The 23,242-nt window shown below is 44.3% G+C and overlaps 1 protein-coding gene across 1 annotated transcript in view; it reads right to left on the reverse strand.

The window, feature by feature from the left end:
- Nucleotides 1-23,242, reverse strand: part of LOC308322318 (protein phosphatase 1A-like) — a gene marked incomplete at both ends in the record, with an annotated part of 76,142 nt that overhangs the window by 30,444 nt on the left and 22,456 nt on the right. The window contains 2 exons of the mRNA XM_080773520.1: nucleotides 20,523-20,575; nucleotides 21,876-22,053. Coding sequence (XP_080629646.1) covers nucleotides 20,523-20,575; nucleotides 21,876-22,053 — 231 coding nt within the window. The remainder of the gene's footprint in view (nucleotides 1-20,522; nucleotides 20,576-21,875; nucleotides 22,054-23,242) is intronic.

The following is a 23,242-nucleotide window of genomic DNA, read 5'->3' on the forward strand; positions in this document are numbered from 1 at the left end:
TTGCTGATGACACCTGATTTTTTTTGGAGCTGTACGAGTTCTGGAAAGGGTGGGCCCCGCAGATGACAATACACACTCAAGTCCCACAAGTTATGGCAAGGGAGTCTGTGTGTGTGTGTGTGTGTGTGTGTGTGTGTGTGTGTGTGTGTGTGTGTTCGTGCATCTGCGTGCATGTACGTATACTAGTGTAATTTGCACGTGCAAGGTTTGTCTGTCAGTGACACAGTGGCACACAGAGCTGTACTGTAGATAAGGTAATTAAGCCGAGCGCTCCGAACAGCGGTCATTTTTCACAGCACATTTGTTCCCTGTAAACCTCTACATTATCCCCATTGATTGTGCCTGGGCTCCCCCCTGTAAACCTCTATATTATCCCCATTGATTGTGCCTGGGCTCCCCCCTGTAAACCTCTACATTATCCCCATTGATTGTGCCTGGGCTCCCCCCTGTAAACCTCTATATTATCCCCATTGATTGTGCCTGGGCTCCCCCCTGTAAACCTCTATATTATCCCCATTGATTGTGCCTGGGCTCCACGCTGCAAAGGGGCTGCACGTGAATCACCGCGGACGTCAAGACATTTTAATTTAAAAAGCACACGCGGAAGATAAATGGATGGTTGAAATGGCCCCCGAATATAGGACGTTTTCTTCTAAATGACTCGACGAAACGAATGCCTTTTTAATGCGTGCCTCAAAAGGAATGCACTCTGGAAGGCCTCTGGATTTGATGTTTGCCGCCCCGGGAATCCTGCAGGTGATCCTGTACTCGTATTTGATGAATGTTTATTATATGCCATGATGAGGCATAAAAAAAGTCTATGAGGAAAATTAACAGGGATTTATTTTCCGTGTCTCTCGAGGGGGGGGGGGGGGGAGTCCCAGGGCGGACACTCTAACCACAAGGCCACTGAGCTGCAGGCTGTGCTGCCGGTATTCAGACAGCTGCTACGTCCAACCAGGGAAACTCCCCCCTGTCAGGTGTAAAGGAGCAACTTGGACACTCAGGCATGAAGGGAGCATGAGTTCAAGTCCGTTGCTCTCCCCTTGTCCCCCATATATGGGGGCTAGGTTGGTCTCCCCTTGTCCCCCATATATGGGGACTAGGTTGGTCTCCCCTTGTCCCCCATATATGGGGACTAGGTTGGTCTCCCCTTGTCCCCCATATATGGGGACTAGGTTGGTCTCCCCTTGTCCCCCATATATGGGGACTAGGTTGGTGGAGGGTGTGTAGAGCCCAGGATCACATTAGATGATTGACACAGGGGTGTAAAAATGGGTTACAAAATCGTGGGATAAAAAAAATATATAAAAAAAAATACAGCTGCTACTCTGTCCCATCATGTCCCCCTGGTGTGTGTGTGTGTGTGTGTGTGTGTGTGTGTGTGTGTGTGTGTGTGTGTGTGTGTGTGTGTGTGTGTGTGTGTGTGTGTGTGTGTGTGTGTGTGTGTGTGTGTGTGTGTGTGTGTGTGTGTGTGTGTGTGTGTGTGTGGTGGCGTGGCTTCATGGAGATTGTGTGCCCGCCGCCGCCGTGTCAGTTTATGGTAATTTGATTCTCTTTTCTCCCGCTGAAGAGCAGGTAGCTTATGTCCTTGTCGATCACTGTGTTGCGTATTCACCGGGAGGATTGCTGGCTGATTACTTTTCCTAGCACTTATGGATCATATAACACTCTTGAAAACTGCAGGGCCCTCGAGTTCCCAGAGTTCTGAAATTTTAATGACGCGGTGCAACATTAACATTAATTTAGAGCCGCGTGTGTGTGTGTGTGTGTGTGCATGTGTGCGTGCGTGCGTGCGTACACATTGCAATTCTGTGTTTTATATTCATTGTATGTAACTGACTGCAGGAAGCTGTACGACGTACGTGTGTTTCATGAGAAAGTGCATATGATGGAAGGCATGAGTAGTTGTTCAACATGAACTGATGAGCACTGTGTGTGTGTGTGTGTGTGTGTGTGTGTGTGTGTGTGTGTGTGTGTGTGTGTGTGTGTGTGTGTGTGTGTGTGTGTGTGTGTGTGTGTGTGTGTGTGTGTGTGTGTGTGTGTGTGTGTGTGTGTGTGTGTGTGTGTGTGTGTGAGAGACATATTAACTCATTTAGGACTGACGTCGAAATTATTTTAAAAAAGTCTTCTAAATCCTGACAGTTCTTTCTGAAATACCTCTGTTTCTATATCAGTGTTCCTCAATATTTCGTGTCAAGGACCCCAAGAACTATATGTAATTACTAATCGGCCACCGCCGATAAGCAAAGATTAGCGTTAAAAACGTTCGCTCTGACAGAATATATATTAAAAGATTTGTGCCACTTTCTTTTTTTTGTGGCTTTCACCTTTATTTTTATATTTTTTTCATGGAGGGTTAGACAGTAGGCTGACAGGAAAGGGGGAGAGAGATGGGGGGGGGGGGTGACATGCAGTAAAGGCCGTCGGGATCGAGAGTCGAACCCGCAGCACACTGCCAGACTGGATTACCAGTGGATCGGGAGTCGAACCCGCGGCACACTGCCAGACTGGATTACCAGGGGATCGGGAGTCGAACCCGCGGCACACTGCCAGACTGGATTACCAGGGGATCGGGAGTCGAACCCGCGGCACACTGCCAGACTGGATTACCAGGGGATCGGGAGTCGAACCCGCGGCACACTGCCAGACTGGATTACCAGTGGATCGGGAGTCGAACCCGCGGCACACTGCCAGACTGGATTACCAGGGGATCGGGAGTCGAACCCGCGGCACACTGCCAGACTGGATTACCAGCCACGGTGCCTGGACCGCTGAGCCACGGCCCAGGCCATTTGTGCCACATTTAAAAAAATAGCAGACCAGGCTATGAGCTTATAGATCTGCTATTTTTCAATAGCTAAAGTGTAACACAAAAAGGGTCTCCTCTTCAGAACGGGTGAACACAGGGCAGCTCACACGTGTGTGGTTTGGGACCTGACGCCCGTGGGTCGCGACACACTCTCACATCCACGTTCCTTTACAAACAGTATATGTTGAAATGTCGCATTAGACTGACTGTGTGTTTCTCACCTCATATATAGGCTCTGCTCTGATGCCTGGAAAAGGTCCGTTGGGCAGGAATTGGGGTGAATAGGGAAGTTACTGTGTTTCCACAGCAGGTTAAACCAGGACATTATATGGCATACGTTGTTCCCCTCAGACCTTAGGTGAACCCAGGACGTATGGTGGTGTTGTTCCCCTCAGACCTTAGGTGAACCCAGGACGTATGGTGGTGTTGTTCCCCTCAGACCTTAGGTGAACCCAGGACGTATGGTGGTGTTGTTCCCCTCAGACCTTAGGTGAACCCAGGACGTATGGTGGTGTTGTTCACCCTCACACCTATAAAGCCTGCACAGCATTTCCTTTAAGCTCAGACATGGTCTGACCGAGTGGTTTAATTAGGTTTAATTAGCAGGACCTCATCAGCAAGATAGAATGCACACCGTTCGGTTCAGGGAGGGAGGGAGGGAGGGAGGGAGGGAGGGAGGGGGAGGGAGGGAGGGAGGGAGGGAGGGAGGGGGAGGGAAGGAGGGAAGGAAGGAAGGGTTCGAGTTCTGTTGTGGTGGCAAATACATAGTGGAGACATCATTATGCTGAGAAGAGAGTGATACTTTTATAAGAAAAGAAAAAAAATGATTTGTCTTAACGCCCGACCTATTCATTCTTTAATTCATTACAATGAATTACAATGAACTTCAAGTAATGGTCGCAGGCAGGCATACAGACAGACAGACAGACAGACAGACAGACAGACACCTTTATTGATTATTGGAGGGAATTCCAGTGGCCCAGAGGCAGCACAGCAGTAAGAAAGCCCTGCCATGTACATCAATACCAAGACAAGAAAACAATAATCAAGTTGCACTTTAGTGTCAATGCAGAACAACACCAACTACCCTGCACTATAGGCAGAACATCACAACCAACTATAGGCACTATAGGCAGAACATCACCTCTACAACTATCCAGCACTATAGGCAGAACATCACAACCAACTATAGGCACTATAGGCAGAACATCCCAACCAACTATAGGCACTATAGGCAGAACATCACCTCTACAACTATCCTGCACTAGGCAGAAAATCACAACCAACTATAGGCAGAACATCACAACCAACTATAGGCACTATAGGCAGAACATCACCTCTACAACTAGCCTGCACTAGGCAGAACATCACAACCAACTATAGGCAGAACATCACAACCAACTATAGGCACTATAGGCAGAACATCACCTCTACAACTATCCAGCACTATAGGCAGAACATCACAACCAACTATAGGCAGAACCTCACAACCAACTATAGGCACTATAGGCAGAACATCACCTCTACAACTATCCAGCACCATAGGCAGAACATCACAACCAACTATAGGCACTATAGGCAGAACATCACCTCTACAACTATCCAGCACCATAGGCAGAACATCACAACCAACTATAGGCACTATATATAGGCAGAACATCACAGCGTCACAAGGTCCTCCTCACTGAACCGTCTCCCTCCCCAAAACAAATAAAGGGGGTATTTTTTGCAGTGCTTTTATCAGTGCGTCGCTATAGGTCCACAAAGCAGAGACTCTTTTATCAGTGCGTCGCTATAGGTCCTCAAAGCAGCGACTAGAAGATTAGACAGCGAGGTGTGAAAGTGTATCGGCGCGTAGCGTACGTTGTGAGCCTGAGATAAAGTATAGAGTCAACTCATTGTCAGGTTCAAACACACAGGGCTGTATTTTGCGTGTCTTAAGTACCAGGTCTTATTCCCTAACTTGAGTAAACTAAAGACCTGGAGGCGTGAGCAATGCTCTTTGGCCACTCAGAATAGCCAAATGGCATTGATCACGCCTCCAGGTCTTTAGTTTACTCAAGTTAGGTGCCTCGAGGCATCTGGTTAGGATGCCTCTCGGGCGTCTCCCTAGAGAGGTCCTCGAGGCACGACACGTCCCACTGGGAGGAGACTCCCGGGGCAGACCAGTTAAAGCACAGATGGAGGAAACACATCGACTCACAGGAGGAATTTACTAATGGTTGCTCTGGAGGGAGAAGTCTGGAGCTCTCTGGTGGAGCTGTTGCCCCCGCGACCCGACTACGGATAAGCGGTTAAAGATGGATGGATAATCTGAGGCAGCCCTGGTGTCAAGGCACCCTAGGGTGAGCCCTGGTCTAAGGTGCTGGGGGGAGAGAGAGAGAGAGAGAGACAGAGAGAGACAGAGAGAGGCAGAGGAGCAGATGCGTGCAGACTGAAGTTGATGTGGTTCATAAATTCAACGTACAAACACTGATTAACACGATTAAAAGTTACCATCAATTTACCCGCGAGCATGCCTTCCCCTTATAATGACAATAATAATATTAGGCTAATGGCAGATTGTATCACGATGATTACACGAACGGTGCGCTCTGTCAATGTGAGTCCAATGAATAGTAAAGAGCATCAGATTGCATCAGCTTAACCCATTTTGGGTGGGAACCCCTTTTGGTGTTAGCATTATGTTATGCTTTAGCTATTGAAAAATAGCAGATCTACAAGCTCATAGTGCGCCATCGAGTGGCGCGCTACGAGCTTGTAGGTCTGCTATTTTTTTTTTTTAAATCGACTGACATAGAAACAAGACATGTTTTAGAATCTGATCTCAGGTCAGAATGGAAAACTGTCAGGATGTAGAAGGCATTTTTAGAATCTGATCTCGGGTCAGAATGGAAAACTGTCAGGATCTAGAAGACATGTTTAGAATCTGATCTCAGGTCAGAATGGAAAACTGTCAGGATGTAGAAGACCTGTTTAGAATCTGATCTCAGGTCAGAATGGAAAACTGTCAGGATGTATAGAAGACATTTTTTAGAATCTGATCTCAGGTCAGAATGGAAAACTGTCAGGATGTAGAAGACATGTTTAGAATCTGATCTCAGGTCAGAATGGAAAACTGTCAGGATGTAGAAGACATGTTTTAGAATCTGATCTCAGGTCAGAATAGAAAACTGTCAGGATGTAGAAAACATGTTTAGAATCTGATCTCAGGTCAGAATGGAAAACTGTCAGGATGTAGAAGACATGTTTTAGAATCTGATCTCAGGTCAGAATGGAAAACTGTCAGGATGTGTAGAAGACATTTTTTTAGAATCTGATCTCAGGTCAGAATGGAAAACCGTCAGGATGTAGAAGACCTGTTTAGAATCTGATCTCAGGTCAGAATGGCTTAAGGAGACAAAACAACAACCTCAGCGGTGTGTCTGTTATCGTTACGTGACGGAAGGGGCCTGATATGAGCAGCTGGGATCATTTTGCCTCCACAGAAAAAAAATATAAATATATAAAAATGTCACCTCTTAACCCATTTAGACCTGAGGACATTATTCTACAAATTCCTTCTAAATCATGACAGTTTCTATGTCAGTGGTTCTCAAACTATTTCAAGTCAAGGACCCCCAGAAATTATATGTAATTGTGGCCGCCGACCCCTATCTGAAAATGTGTTGTTCCAGGGACCACCCACCCAGAAGAAATTGAGTTAAAAAAAAGCGTTCGCTCTGAAAGAATACATATTCAAAGATCTGTGCCACATTTTCACCATCTCTCAAAAATAGCAGACCTATACAAGTTGCTACGAGCTTGTAGATCTGCTATTTTTCAATAGCTAAAGTATAACATAAATGCTTAAAACACCAGCCAGGGGTTCCCGTACAGACTGTCTTAACCCATTCTGACCTGAGATCAGATTCATATGAGGTTTCCACATGGACACACACTGGTCTGATTAACCCATTCTGACCTGAGATCAGATTATAAAAATGTCAGTCGTTCTTCGATTTAAAAAAAATAGCAGACCTACAAGCTCGTAGCGCGCCACTCGGTGGCGCGCTATGAGCTTGTAGATCTGCTATTTTTAAATAGCTAAAGCATAACATGATGCTAACACCAAAAGGGGTTCCCGTACAGACTGGCTTAATATGATTATATTGGCCTTGATGACGGTGATGTTTTGGGACAAAACGTCCACAGCGATGAGGAGCCCGGGCAGGAAGCGCGGCGGTAATGCCCCTTGACAGAGTGACCACATAAAGGCAATAAAGCTGGTAAATGATGTATTAATAGTATTATAGTCTCTAGTCTATGGAGACGTCAGGCAAGCAGAGAGAAGGCAATCAGGCACTCTGGATGCGATAAGGCTTGACGTTGACGGAAATTACAAAGTTATAGGGAAAAATAAACAAAATAATAATACAATATAAATAATGTATGGCTGGTACATTTTGGTGCAGAATATTGTGGACTTTGTGTGTCCAAAATGTTTACTGTTCAGGAAATGGGGGGAAATATTGTGTTAAAATGGATCCACTGTAGGTCATCGTTTCAATAACGAGTTAAAGCTGATTATAAGCAATAAATATGTAAATTTTAATTTAATGACCTTTCATTTTATTTTTTTTAAGTTTACAATCGTCAAACTATAGTTTCACTGCTGAATAATCACCCGGGTGCGATTGTAGGTCCATTTCACGAAAGTCCCCCTTAAAATATGGCCATCTTAAAGGTCATTACACACTGGCGAATTAGCGACGCGATGCGAATAAGCGATCTGAAAATGCGAAATATTGCATGTTGCAGTTCGCCTGCGAATCTCTGCAAAATACGACACCCGAGCGAACAAATAAAGAGCGAAAACGGTCGCATTTTCGCACATTCGCACATTCACCACTGATGTGGAAGCTTGCATGGACTTCAATTGTTTTTTTTAAAATGCGAATTATTCGCACGAATATATCGCTTCGCCAATTCGCCAGTGTGTAATGACCTTAAGAGTCGAAAGATATTCCACAGTCCCGATCAACGAGGATAGGTAAGGTGCTTTTATTTATAAAGTGCCTTTCAAAACAGGTGTTACAAGGTGCTGTACAATGAAATAATAGGAATAAAACAAGAATAACACAATCAGAGATTGTGTTGCTCCAACGATGAAATAGGAAACGGAGCAGCACAAACAAACAGTACATAGAAATAGATAAAAGCAGAACAGCAGTTCAACAAATAATCACTGGAGCAAACCAAAAATGTTTGTGGTACAAATGAGTTTATAGCAGCTTCTTGAAGTTTTCAACAGACTCAGCATTTCTCCAGTGAAGTGGTATAAGTCTTTCCCACAGCGTAGGAGGTGCAACAAAATGCATGAGCTCGATCTCCTTTGGTTCGCAGCTTAGTGGCTTAGGATAACGAGAAGGCCTGGCTTTGTCAGAAGACCTAGGGTTGTCTCACATTTATCTTGGGGTGCACCAGTTCAGTAGAGATTTATAAACTAATAAATACAAATTTAAAAGGAACAGAGCGTCATGGATGCCGCGATTACGACCCATAGACTCAATTTGTGCAATTTTCATATAGTTGCTGATGTCTGAGGTGGCTCTTTGGACACTCAGAATAGCCAAATGGCATTGATCACACCTCCAGGTCTTTAGTTTACTCAAGTTAGGTAATAAGACCTGGTACTTAAGACACGCAAAATACAGCCCCTAGTGTCTAGAGGTCTAGGTTTAGTGTTAAAATGTGTGGCTGAGAGGTCTAGTGTCTAGTGTCTAGAGGTCTAGGTTTAGTGTTAAAACGTGTGGCTGAGAGGTCTAGTGTCTAGTGTCTAGAGGTCTAGGTTTAGTGTTAAATGTGTGGCTGAGAGGTCTGGGCCGGACGCAGACCATAGTCTCTGTGAATGAACGGTATAACGGCGGTGATCCCAGAGGCTCTCAACACAATGACTCGTATCATTATCTCTGGCGTTGCAGACAGTCACACTCATTTAACCGCTCCATAGATCACACATCATTGGTTGGGAAGTGGACTGGAGTATATCCTCTCCTCCTCCTCCTCGTCCTCCTCGTCCCGACCGGTGCTGGAATGTCCTCCTTCTAAAGCCTCGGGTCGTCCGGGTCGTGAGACGAGTGTTCCGTTTTGAAACCGTTCGGGACGGGAACCTGTGTGGGCAGCATAACGTCGTGGCAGAGTAGAAGCGTCCATGTCAGGAGCATTCTTAACCCATTCTATTCATACGAGGTTTCCACTGGACACACACACTGGTCTGATTATAACCCATTCTGACCTGAGATGAGATTCTAAAAATGTCAGTCGCTCTTCGATTTTTCAAAAATAGCAGACCTACAAGCTCGTGGCGCACCACTCAGTGGCGCGCTATGAGCTTGTAGATCTGCTATTTTTCAATAGCTAAAGCATAACATGATGCTAACACCAAAATGGGTTCCCGTTCAGAATGGGTTAATCAGGAGTTGTATAGTAGCCCCAGGATAACCTATAAAGCGGTGGATATATTGCTCTTGTCTTCGTGTCTTTGTGTATTATGTAAATTGTCTTGTTCTTTGTGTTTATGTCAAATGTGTGTATATGTGTGTTCTGCATACTTGGCTGCTGTGTCGCAAGACAAATGTCAGTGTGAACTGACAATAAAGTACTATATCATATCATATCATATCACCCCCCACCCCCCTTACATGCCCAGGTGCTCCTTTGAGAACTAGCCCCAACATATTAATGTGCACCCCTGCTTATATTATATGAGACAATTTAAAATGAACTTCTATGACTAGTGTTGGGTGCTTGCACACATTCACACATTCACACATGCACACATGCACACATACGCACATGCACACATGGCATCAAAGCATGGTGTTGTGTGCTGGCACACTGTACAGTATACACTCTGTCTTTCTTTTTATCATTCATTTCTTTAAGAGCCTGCTCAGGGACTATACAGATGAGATTTAGCCTTGGCTAACTCTGGCCCCGTTTACATTGAGGTGAAAACTGACATGTTGATGAATGGGCTTTGTCCCTGTCAAAAAAATAAATAAATACATAAATAAAATAAGATGACAGCGCTGACATAATGAAGTGACATTATTCCAGTACAGTGTGTCAGCCCTTCGGTCTCCTTAACCCATTCTGACCTGAGATCAGATTCATACGAGGTTTCCACTGGACACACACTGGTCTGATGAACCCATTCTGACCTGAGATCAGATTCTAAAAAATGTCATTCGTTCTTCGATTTTTCAAAAAATAGCAGACCTACAAGCTCGTAGCGCGCCACTCGGTGGCGCGCTACGAGCTTGTAGATCTGCTATTTTTCAATAGCTAAAACACGACATGATGACACCAAAATGGGTTCCCGTTCAGAATGGGTTAAGGCGTCTTACTGGTGTTGTATACTTTATTGACAAATAGCAGACCTATACGTACAAACTCATGGCTACGAGCTTGTAGATCTGCTATTTTTGAAGAACCGTGAAAACGTGGCGCAGATCTTTGAATATATACAGTATGATTTCTGAGTGACTGTTTTTTATCTCAAATCTTTGCTTCTGGGCGGTGCCTGGCTTGGCTGGAACAACATATTTTCAGATGGGGGGTCGGCGGCCAATCTTATATAATTTTTAGAGGTGCTTGACATGAAATAGTTTGGGAACCACTGATATAGAAACATAGTTTATTTTCTTTATAAAACTATCAGGACATTGTGTAGAATGTGGTCTCAGTCCTAGAGGTGTTAAAACCTCCGTACTGTGGCTGTTAACTGGGTGGATCCGGTTGAGGTTGTCGGCTCTCTTAACACACTTTGAAATGGATGGAACTAAATGAGAGCAAATGGAGAGGAAACAAGAGTAGAGTAGTCAAAATCGCCTACATATTTTATCAAAATCAGATAAAACTTTTAAGATTTTATATTATGCACATGCCATGGTCACATAACCATTATATGTTGAGTGCATGCTTTGATGGTTACAGTTTATAATTAGTTTTGATGAGTAAACCTTTGTGGAGATCTTCTCAGTGCCATTCAGGATGGAAAATGAAATCCATTTGGATTAGTAGTTTCATAAGGGGCTGTTATGAAGTACTTGATATAAAGAGAACATGTTCAGTTCACTAGTCTACACTCTACTCTACACCTGCCTTCATTTCATCTGATTGTCTGTCTGGCAGGCACTTAACAAGCGATCGTTAACTGTGTCTGTTAGAGAGAGGGGCAGAGAAGAGTGGCTTTGCTCAACTTGATTTATACTTATATTCTCCACTCTGATGAAGGTACATGTTCGATATATCATGCAGCCTTACTTATTAGCCAATATTTTGGCTATAAAAAAAAACTATTAATCGGAAAATGGATTATTCGGTGGCATCCCTACTACATATACTCGTCCATCTTGGCTCTAGTCTGGTAAACCATCTGCATGGCGGTCGCGTAGATTCATATAGCATGTAGGTAGTTTTTTTAACCCTTGTTGTTTATTTTGTCTTCATGAAATAAAGTGTTTTTCTACTTCAACTGCACAGAGCTGCCTTGGACCCTCTTTAAAGATCGCCGCCTCCTTCACTTACCTCCTTCCACATTGATTTTGACTCATTCAAGGTTTAAAGTGCTGTATTATTGAAACCCTCTCCAAAGAGCACCTGTCTGCAGTTTGTTTTTACAAAAAGGACCCACAAAGAGCCTCTTCTTCTTCTGTAGACCTGTCTGTCTGTCTGTCTGTCTGTCTGTCTGTCTGTCTGTCTGTCTGTCTGTCTGTCTGTCTGTCTGTCTGTCTGTCTGTCTGTCTGTCTGTCTGTCTGTCTCTCTGTCTGTGTACTATAGAGTAATGTCTTGCAGAAAACAGTGAGTTGAAAAAACAGGCTTGAAAGGTTCACTTCTGTGGTCTCTAACATTTACACCTACAGTAGGAATATAATATTATTTGTCCGACCTGTACTGTCCCTCTGCCGAGCAGAGCCATATAGAGTTATATCTGAAGTGTTTAGTGAGTCAGAGATCATCTAACAACAAAGAATGGTATAGTCACACTCACAGAGGCGTGAAAGACAAAACAAAGGCTATGCAACCCCCCCGCTACGCGTGACGTGATAGATCTGTAGTGTCTCTGAAGGAGACCTTTAACTTGACCTTGCTATGAATCCCTGCTTTCATATTGGACATGAAACAAGGCAAAGAAAGAAATCAAAGAATGACAAGTATAGTCACATATTTTTTTGCCTTTGAATAATTGAAAGGCAACAGACTGGAGCAGTGGTTCAGGCATAAGCTACAAGACCAGACATATATTGCCGATAGAGAGAGAGAGAGAGAGAGAGAGAGAGAGAGGTTCAAAATGACCAGCGCAATAAGGCACTGGTGTACAAAGACAAACGCACTTGCGATGGGATATAGAGGGTTGGAAATGGAATTGGTAATGTTTTGTTTTGTATCATTTTGTAATGCTATACTGACGTTTTTGCGCAACACTCGCCCACTGGCAGTGGCCTTTTTGCTTTTCCTTTTTTTGAGGGCCATGTCACCTGCAATGTAGCCTGAGCTAACGTGTTAAATAGGGGTGGGTCGCGGCTGAGATTTGCGCACGCCCTGATTGGATCTCACCGATCTGTCCGTCAGCCCTGGCCACTCCTCTCCCACCTAGTGAAGCGCTATACGTCACATCATTTGGAGCGACACCCACCCGGAAGCGTTGACTCCCACTTCTAGACCAAGGCAGCCAATGCGTTCCTCCAGGCTTTCATTTTTCGCGCAGACGAAATGAAAGCCTGGGTATCGAGGCTACCTGCAATGCCTTTATGATCTACTGGTAGATCATGATCTACCGTGTGGGCAACCCCGATATAGACTAATACATGTCAAACTGATATAGACTAATGCATGTCAAACTGGGGGTCCTTGAAATTAAACGGGTTGAGAATCAACTGATCCGGTTAATCTAATTAAACGTTTTTCTCATGGGGGGGTCCCTGAGATATCTTTCCAAATGGGGTTCCGCAGGGCTAATTATTGTCAATTCACAGGTCCTTGGCATGAAAAGGTTTGGGAACCTGCAGTCTATTACATTCACTTAAACTGTCTGAAGTATTATCCAATCAATCACATTTCCGACAGCATGTTTTTGAGACTAGGTGGTATATTATCCATATACCGATTGTTGTGCAATTATAGATGACATATTGTTTAATATTTAGACAGATGCTATAGGTTCATTATAATCTAGTTTCTGGAGGCAATATAACTCTGTCCTCCTGCATTCTATTTGTGTGATTAATTACCATGTTTATTGTAAATAGCTCTGCATAAGAGCATCTGCTAAATGCCTAAATTGTACGACACACACACACACACACACACACACGCACACACACACACACACACACACGCACACGCACACGCACACACACACACACACACACACACACACACACACAGGCTTAAACACCTCCTTGGAGAAGCAGAGTGTATAATTTATGTGATAGATGTGCTTTGCACCCGAAGTTAAACTCTCTAAATGCAACGCTGGAGGAAACATGAATCTTCCTCTATGGCTCCAATGTGAAAGGCCTATCGCACCACAACAAGTTGCATTGTTTTATGACAAATCTATGCACAGTTTAAATATTTTGCACACACACACTCACACTCACACACACACACACACACGCATGCGCACTTACACGTCCAATGTTGTTCTCTCATTACTGTGAGGCTCAAACGGAATTGCATGCAGGATATATTGAAGTTGACTGAGGCCTTGAACCATAAGACGCTAGCGAGGACAATCAGGCAGCTTGGCGTGTGTGTGTGTGTGTGGTTGCTTGTGTGTGTGTGTGTGTGTGTGTGTGTGTGTGTGTGTGTGTGTGTGTGTGTGTGTGTGTGTGTGTGTGTGTGTTTGTTTTTGTGTGTGGGCGGAGGGGGCGAGCATTTTTCTTTTTAATCTTCCGTTGGTTGTCATGGCTGCCTGTTCCCTACCTGATGTTGCGTGGGAGTTCAGAATGATCCAGACCGTATACTGAATGACAGCCATAGCTTGCATAACACCTTCAGTGCTGGACTTTAAGTCTGAGACATGCACGTCACACGGGGAAGACTCCATCTCCCACCATGCAACAGCGCGTCCTCGGGCAATCGACGTGGGCCTTCCCCCCCCTTTGGGCTCAACCCTCATGGGGCAGCGGTGGCCGAACGGTTTGCGGAGCGGTCTTGATATCGTGAAGGTTGCTATAGTTCGTATCCCCGGACCGGTACGTAAAAAAATTACCACTGCTGAAGTGCCCTTGAGCAAGGCATTGAACCCCTACCATGAAATGTTCTATGAGCAGGGCCTGGCTGTAAACAAGTTCTTGAGCTTAGTCCAGTTACCCTGCAGGGTAAACATAGTACCTTTCCTTTTCCTTTCCCCTCTTCCAGTAGAAGGTTTCTGGGTTGAATTTCCACATCAATCATAACGACTGTCGCCTGAAGTTGTGGCCACCACATGTACAGCTCTCCATTGTAGACAAAGGCTGAAGGCTTGCATCGATCTTCTGTGCGTTGTTTGTGTCCACGATTCGGCCTCTGTGTCAAGAACACGCTGAACTGATTCCAGTTCCACACTTTGGTACGCCTATATATAAGACCCCTGATTTTGAGCCCCCCCCCCCCCCATAGCAATATTGGCAAAGCTGATTGGCTCTACACATCGGGGTCTCCCCTGTCGCCGAGCGAGAGACCGGATGATGACGACGATCATAATATCGTTCATAGAAATGAGACGTAAAGCAAGCTTGTCTTGATCCAAAACGCAGCGTGGAAGGAGAACTAGCTGTGACTCTGTCCATGGTGCTGAATTCATGTTGTAGCATTGAGACTAGCTGTGACTCTGTCCATGGTGCTGAATTCATGTTGTAGCATTGAGACTAGCTGTGACTCTGTCCATGGTGCTGAATTCATGTTGTAGCATTGAGACTAGCTGTGACTCTGTCCATGGTGCTGAATTCATGTTGTAGCATTGAGACTAGCTGTGACTCTGTCCATGGTGCTGAATTCATGTTGTAGCATTGAGACTAGCTGTGACTCTGTCCATGGTGCTGAATTCATGTTGTAGCATTGAGACTAGCTGTGACTCTGTCCATGGTGCTGAATTCATGTTGTAGCATTGAGACTAGCTGTGACTCTGTCCATGGTGCTGAATTAATGTTGTACCATTGAGACTAGCTGTGACTCTGTCCATGGTGCTGAATTCATGTTGTAGCATTGAGACTAGCTGTGACTCTGTCCATGGTGCTGAATTCATGTTGTAGCATTGAGACTAGCTGTGACTCTGTCCATGGTGCTGAATTAATGTTGTAACATTGAGACTAGCTGTGACTCTGTCCATGGTGCTGAATTCATGTTGTAACATTGAGACTAGCTGTGACTCTGTCCATGGTGCTGAATTCATGTTGTAGCATTGAGACTAGCTGTGACTCTGTCCATGGTTCTGAATTCATGTTGTAGCATTGAGACTAGCTGTGACTCTGTCCATGGTGCTGAATTAATGTTGTAGCATTGAGACTAGCTGTGACTCTGTCCATGGTGCTGAATTAATGTTGTAACATTGAGACTAGCTGTGACTCTGTCCATGGTGCTGAATTAATGTTGTAGCATTGAGACTAGCTGTGACTCTGTCCATGTTGCTGAATCCATGTTGTAGCATTGAGACTAGCAGTGACTCTGTCCATGGTGCTGAATTCATGTTGTAGCATTGGACTAGCTGTGACTCTGTCCTTGGTGCTGAATTCATGTTGTAACATTGAGACTAGCTGTGACTCTGTCCATGGTTCTGAATCCATGTTGTAGCATTGAGACTAGCTGTGGCTCTGTCCATGGTACTGTGCCATAGTACCAGTGGTACTATGGCCGTACCAGTGGTACTATGGCCGTACTAGTGGTACTATGGCCGTACCAGTGGTACTACGATGGTTGAGAACCTCTGATAATACAGCATCATACACAAAAAAAGTAGCAGATCCACAACAAAGCTCACTGTGAAATAGTTGTGGGCTTAATTATGAGTTTTCTCCACCCGACACAGAACGAACGGCGTGTTCCAACTTCCACGTGACGCGGTCAGCGCTGAAACGTTGCGTGGCGACTGTGACTCACCACGACTCGCACAAAATGGGGATAGGTTGGCAGGAAATCTATACAGTTGTCATAATGTGTCCTTAATGGACGTCATGATAGGTGTGTGTGTGTGTGTGTGTGTGTGTGTGTGTGTGTGTGTGTGTGTGTGTGTGTGTGTGTGTGTGTGTGTGTGTGTCGTCCGTCCCCCCACGCACCATTAACCCATTTTGACCTGAGATCAGATTCTAAAAATGTCTTCTATACATCCTGACAGTTTTCTGAAAAAGCTATGTTTCTATATGTCAGTCGTTCTTCGACTTTTCAAAAATAGCAGACCTACAAGCTCGTAGAGCTATGAGCTTGTAGATCTGCTATTTTTTCAATAGCTAAAGCATAACGTAATGCTATAACACCAAAAGAGGTTCCCGTCCAAAATGGGTTAACCCACTTAGAACAGAGCACTGATTCTATACTGATGTGTTCTAAAAGGACTTGGATAAAAGGGAGTTGTCGTCACACATACTGTCCATTATCGCCTGATGAAGGCTGTTTACGTTGAGTCTTATTCATGGTGTTTTGAATACAAAGAAAAACACCTTTTGGAGCAAATCTGTTCTCTTCACTTATACTTACCTTGTAGTCCAGCACCAGGCAGGGTATGAGCTAAGTGTGAAGTGAGGCGCGTTAATATATTAAAGTATACCTCATGTTGATTATATATGTAATGGTGATGTAAAACAAACGGTGCAAACGCAAACATTAAACGCCATAAACAATAAAGAGACAATATGACGTAAATGTCATATTGTCCCTTCTTTGTTCAATGCGTTTACAAAACAAACATTGAACTAAAGACAGACATTAAACTGGTGTATAGGAGGGGCTAGCACCCCTCAAAAAACGTTAAAGTTATATTCAGTGATTTCACTTAATTCAAACATCACTTATTTTTTTGTTTGGTTGTGATAATCCTCTCTACTATAGAGTGTGCTGACCATATAAGGAGTTCCTCCCTGCCCCCAGTTAACCCCTGGGGGTAAAAAAAAACGTAGGTTTCGTTTTTGACTCTCTATCCTGATTGGACGAAAGGCTTTGGGTCCCAGCCAAAAGCCAGAAAATCACTGAATATACCTTTAAGAATATATTCAAAGATTTGCACTACATTTTTCACCATTTTTCAACGGCTATAGTTACGTTTTAAATAATGGTTAAGAAAAGTGTTTAAAAGCTCTATTATAAGGTGGACAACACAGACGCGTCCTCAGGTCTTAAAGGGCTAAAGGAGCGTGGCTGAATCAATGTTGAATGAAACATCGGCTCCGTCCCGTTGAATGGACCTTGTGAACACTATTAGTGTCACCATTAACTCGCAGCGCACACACTGATCACAGTGTCTTAACCCAGGCAGGACGGGAACACATTTGTGTTTTAAGCATTATGTTGAACTTCAACTATAAAAATGGAAAGGAGACGTCGCACAACTCGTTGTTCCGAATTCCGATGCAAAAAAAACATTGTATTTAACAACGTTTCGCTTCTTCAGGGTATAAGACGTTAACTATTGAAAAATAGCAGATCATAGCAGCTCGTGCTATTTTTGAAAAATCGTGAAAATGTCGCACAAATCCTTGAGATTTTTTTTTTATATATATTCTTTCAGAGCGAATGTTTTTAACTTGATCGGTCATAAAAAGATTAATGTCAGCGCTTATATTCCCTGGTATGACAGGCAGGTATTGTTATGCTAATCGACTCCTAGTTAAATCAGTGGTTCTAAACCTGTCATCATTGGCAAAACACTACAATCTGACTGACAATATAACTCCTTTTTTAATGGCTTGGCTAATTATGTTACGTGAATGTTGATTTTAATCATTGCTGAGTTTATTCTATGTTCGTTATGTTCGTTAACCCATTCTGACCTGAGATCAGATTCTAAAAAATGCCTGTTTGAAAATGACAGTTTTCTGAAAAAGCTATGTTTCTATGTCTGTCGTTTTTCGATTTTTTTCAAAAATAGCAGATCTACAAGCTCATAGCGCGCCACCGAGTGGCGCGCTACGAGCTTGTAGATCTGCTATTTTTAAATAGCTAAAGCATAACGTAATGCTAACACCAAAAGGGGTTCCCGCCTCAAATGGATTAAGGTCATTGTAAGGTTTTTTTATTTTAACAGAGACATTGCGATGTAATTACGCTCTGCTGCTGCCGTGTGCAAGTTCTGAATGTCATTGAAGACAAAACTTGAACTCCCGGTGACCGAGATCAGTGAAGGGATTGACAATTAAAAAATTCAATTAAAAAACCCTGCAATAAAATATTAACAGCGAACAATTATTAGTCACACTTTGTTCTGGGCTTTGCCAGTGGCAAAATGAGTCCACCGTGTTTCCCCGTATTCATGGAAAATGTGTGTTAAAGGCTCCGTTCTGTCTCCAAAAAACCCTTGTTTCCAGACGCGTGAACACATTGAGCCCCCTAGCTGCACCTTTTAACCCATTCTGAACGGGAACCCATTTTGGTGGTAGCATCATGTTATGCTTTAGCTATTGAAAAATAGCAGACCTACAAGCTCGTAGCGCGCCACCGAGTGGCGCGCTACGAGCTTGTAGGTCTGCCATTTTTGAAAAATCGAAGAACGACTGACATTTTTAGAATCTGATCTCAGGTCAGAATGGGTTAATCAGACCAGTGTGTGTCCTAGTGGAAACCTCGTATGAATCTGATCTCAGGCCAGAATGGGTTAACCGTCTGTATAGAGAAAAGAATGCCCTCTCCAGACCATGAATGCAGCGTTAACTACATTGTGAAAGATGCCCCTTTTACCTTTCCAAGTTTCCATGCCATGCCCCGAGGCAGCCTTCAGGGGGAATTTAGCATTTTCCAAACCCTCCTGAACTTGATTTTTCTTTTTTTCTATGAAAACTGTATAAGAATTAAGTGCATCTACAGTACATGTTATACAGTATGTTGTGTTATATGTAGCGTCATCTCCCTGCCAATTAGGGGGTCCTTGGCTTGACAAAAACATTGACGGCCCCCCGCGGTGTAGAAGAGTGTACAAGTGGAGACAAATGGACCACTAATGGTCTCCATTTGGGCACAAGAATCAATCTGGAATCAAGTTTATTGTCACATCGCAGGTGTTAAAGAAGAGGGTGCCATTTGTTTTGAAGCGTTTAGCTCCATCATTGTGTCATTTTTTATTGATTGATTTTTTTTTTTTTTTCCAGAAAGGCAGTAGGGGAAAAGGGGGGGAATTAAAAGACTTCAGTGCACTGTGCCTGCACATGTTGCGACCACAGGTCGCAACATGTGTAGGCACAATGCAAGGAATAAATGCATTCGCCATGTATCCGAAGGAAGTCTGATCCAATCACTTTTAGATTTCTCCAGTTTAATCCTGAGTTTAAGTTTTGTAGTGTTCTGGGCGTAGAGGGTGAGCAGGGAGGAGATAATGAAATTTTAAAACAAACTAAACTACTCTTCAGAGAGCTTGCAGAGCAGTGTTGATTTTGACAGCAATGTTTCTTATTTTAATTTTACTCTTGAATAGTTTTCATTTAGTTTTAGTCACATTTTATTCACCTGCAATGTTTTAGTTGTTAGTCGAGTAATATATTTAGTCTACAATTTACAATTTACAATTTAGGCATTTAGCACACGCTCTTAATCCAGAGCGACTTACATTAAGCAAGAACAAAAAGCATGGGAATACATCACATAAAAGCATTTATCATGAAACATGCGTAAGCTAAGAAAGTAACAGTGGGATATCTATAATGAAACTATACATATAAACTATACATATATACTACTATATGCTATACATATGTACTATGACTGCATACAATGCAATGTATAGTGCTGTCTTCATAACATGCTATAAGTCTGTATCAAATGCTATCTAAGTCTACAGAAATGCTATCTAAGGGGGGTATAGGGTAAGTGCTATGGGCCATGATGGAGTCTGAAAAGGTGGGTTTTCAGACTACGGCGGAAGATTGGGAGTGATGCTGCAGTTCTGACTGCAATGGGAAGTGCATTCCACAGTTTTGGAGCCAGAAGGGAGAAGAGTTTGGGACGTGTGTCTACAGTTGATTTAGTCGACTAAAATGTATTTTTGCGGGCGTGATGCCGTCGTAATGACTGATCATTATGCGGGGAGGAATTTTCAGTGAATCCCCGCGCTGGCCACGCCAGGCTAGACGCCCTGAGGGTGAGAAGCTGGCCATGCCAGGCTAGACGCCCTGAGGGTGAGAAGCTGGCCATGCCAGGCTAGACGCCCTGAGGGTGAGAAGCTGGCCATGCCAGGCTAGACGCCCTGAGGGTGAGAAGCTGGCCATGCCAGGCTAGACGCCCTGAGGCTGAGAAGCTGGCCATGCCAGGCTAGACGCCCTGAGGGTGAGAAGCTGGCCATGCCAGGCTATAGACGCCCTGAGGGTGAAAACAACAAGCTGAAACAACAGGTCTGGGAAGGCCCATATATGGAGCTTTTTTGGTTGTCGGCGTCACATGTGTGTTAATTGGTAAGGCCAGGCGCGGCATCCTCGGGCTAGCCCAGTTAGGGTCCATGAGGTAGGGCCCCGGGCCTTAATCTTCGGCCTGTTGCGCTGATACCTAAGAAGTCTGCACAGCGCACGTTTTCTCTGGCGTCCTGCGAGTAGCCATTACTGCATTAGGGAGGGGGAAATGAGAGCAGATAATCAGTGAGATTTTATTATGCATAATTCCAGCTGCCATATGGTCTGCATCTCAGTGACACCTCATTCATTATGCAACGGTCTCTGTCTGTGGGCTGGACGACCACTGGTGGGAAGTAACTAAGTACTTTTACTCAAGTACTGTCTGTACTTAGGCACAATTTTGAGGTAGTTGTACTTTACTTGAGTATTTCCATTTTCCAATACTTTTACTTCTACTCCACTACATCTCAGAGCCTTTTTTTTTTAACTTTTACTTCACTACAATCATTTGAACACTTTAGTTACTAGTTACAAAATTGTCATTTTGATTAGAAAACATACAGTAACCACTTCAACCCTATATACATTTCGGCCATTTTGAAAATAGCCGATCTACAAGCTCACAATGCGTCGCAACGCAACGCATTGTAGATCTGCTATTTTCAATAGATCGCGTACACATTTTGAAATGGCACATTCTGCACAATGAGTAACTTTTACTTTTAGTACTTTTAAGTACATTTTGATGCCGATACTTTTGTACTTTTACTTGAGTACATGGGATGTCGTGTCACTCACGGATGAATACATCGTTGCCAGACTTTGCGAGAGAAATAAGCAACCAGGTACAGTATATGAAAGCAAAGCCCTTTAAAGCTATACATCGGCTAATTGAAAATGACAAAAAAGTGACACGTTTTGAAATATTTTCGAAAATAACACAAATCTGGTATACGGGTGTCCCTCATGGCTCAAATGGTCGTCATATGGGGATATTATACGCATGCACATGTTAAAGGGGAAAGGAAAAATCCCAAAGTTGCTTGTAAAAAAGCAGACGTGGCAACAGTGGATGAATCATCTGATCTGGTCCTCTGTGTCAGTCTGACCACTGCTCTGGACGTGGTGACCATGGCAACCAGCCACCGGGAACCCAGCGCCTTTACCAGCCACCGGGAACCCATCAGGCTGTGTTCAACCCTCTGGACGTGGTGACCATGACGATGCCGTTGCCATGGGAACCAGCCACCGGGAACCCAGCATGGTTACCATGGGAACCAGCCACCGGGAACCCAGCAGGCTGTGTTCAACCCTCTGGACCACTGTGGCTTCTCAACGTCAGGTCCAGGTACTGTCGGGCCGGGGGTCCACATGGACCCTTACTGCAAGGGTACCCTAACCTCGAAATAATCCTATTTGAACCGGGGACCCCTCCAAAATAATAATAATTGCGACCGTAGGGGCCGGAGATAAGCTGCTCGCCGAAACAACGGACACGCACACAGACGGACGGGTCTGGTGGTCTGTCGTGGTCTGGTGGTCTGGGGGTCTGGTGGTCTGGTGGTGTTCTGGGGGTCTGGTGGTCTGTCGTGGTCTGGTGGTCTGGTGGTCTGGGGGTCTGGTGGTCTGGTGGTCTGGGGGTCTGGTGGTCTGGTGGTGGCCTGGTGGTCTGGGGGTCTGGTGGTCTGTCGTGGACAGTAATGGAACGCTTGGCAACACATTTCTGACTGACTGCCGTCCCTGGAAACCTCTTCACCTCTTCTGAGCGCCATCCTGTCAGCATTAAGAGATTTTCTACTCAATTTATTTTGTTTGTGGCATTGTCGGTTTTCCACTCAACTCAATGTAGTGTTAATGCTCACTGTAGTCTGTCTGTGTGTCTGTGTGTGTGTGTGTGTGTGTGTGTGTGTGTGTGTGTGTGTGTGTGTGTGTGTGTGTGTGTGTGTGTGTGTGTGTGTGTGTGTGCGTGTGCGCGTGTGTGTGTGTGTGTGTGCGTGCGACAATGGATGTTGGCAGGCCACAGAAATGGCTGCCACTGGGAATGATGAAGGTTGTCGAAACATGGTTTGTCCCAATGTTTTATCTGTTACACAGAGAGACGGTCTCTTCACGGAGGACATCGCCTTGTTAGTAGATCCTCTGTAGATGGGTAGGTAGGTAGAGGTAGGTAGGTAGGTGTAGGTAGGTAGGGTGGTAGGTAGGTAGGTGTGTGGGTGGTAGGTACACGTAGGTATGTAGACACCTATGCGATCTAATTCCAAAGAATGGTGCAGCACTAGTTGGCTGTCCAATTCGTTTCAGTTACTCTTGTGTTTTTGCCACAAGAGAGAGACTTCAGGAGAAGCACTTTGATGTTGTCTGTTTAATTAAAGCCACAGTAGATTTGCTGCCACATTTTTGAAAACACAGACTTAAAGACAATACATCAGCAAATGCAAACCACCCAGTCCGATGCTGTTGGACTTGTAGATCTGACCCGTCGTTGTCACTGTGTGCTGTGAATGAACCGGTGGCCGGTTGTAGATCTGACCCGTCGTTGTCACTGTGTGCTGTGAATGAACCGGTGGCCGGTTGTGCCACGGGTTACTGGACATAACCGGCGTTGCCGGTGCACCGTTGGGTTTGATTGATTGATTGAAATATTTATTAACAGTTTGCAGAATTACAGTATACATTTCAAGCACAAACTCAATACAAAGACTGTTAACTGTGAGTGGAGGACGACCCAATTAAGCATTATACACTTGTTTACAACAGGGTCCACCTTATTGTTCAATTCATCAAAACATTTAGAGACGTACAAATAGACACTTCTATATAGTTAAAGAACAGAACAGGAATTCATCATAAAGGAAGCAAAAAGGGCAAAAACAT

Source organism: Protomyctophum bolini, assembly GCF_963924005.1.
Source record: "Protomyctophum bolini genome assembly, chromosome: 10".
NCBI classification, from domain to species: Eukaryota; Metazoa; Chordata; class Actinopteri; order Myctophiformes; family Myctophidae; genus Protomyctophum; species Protomyctophum bolini.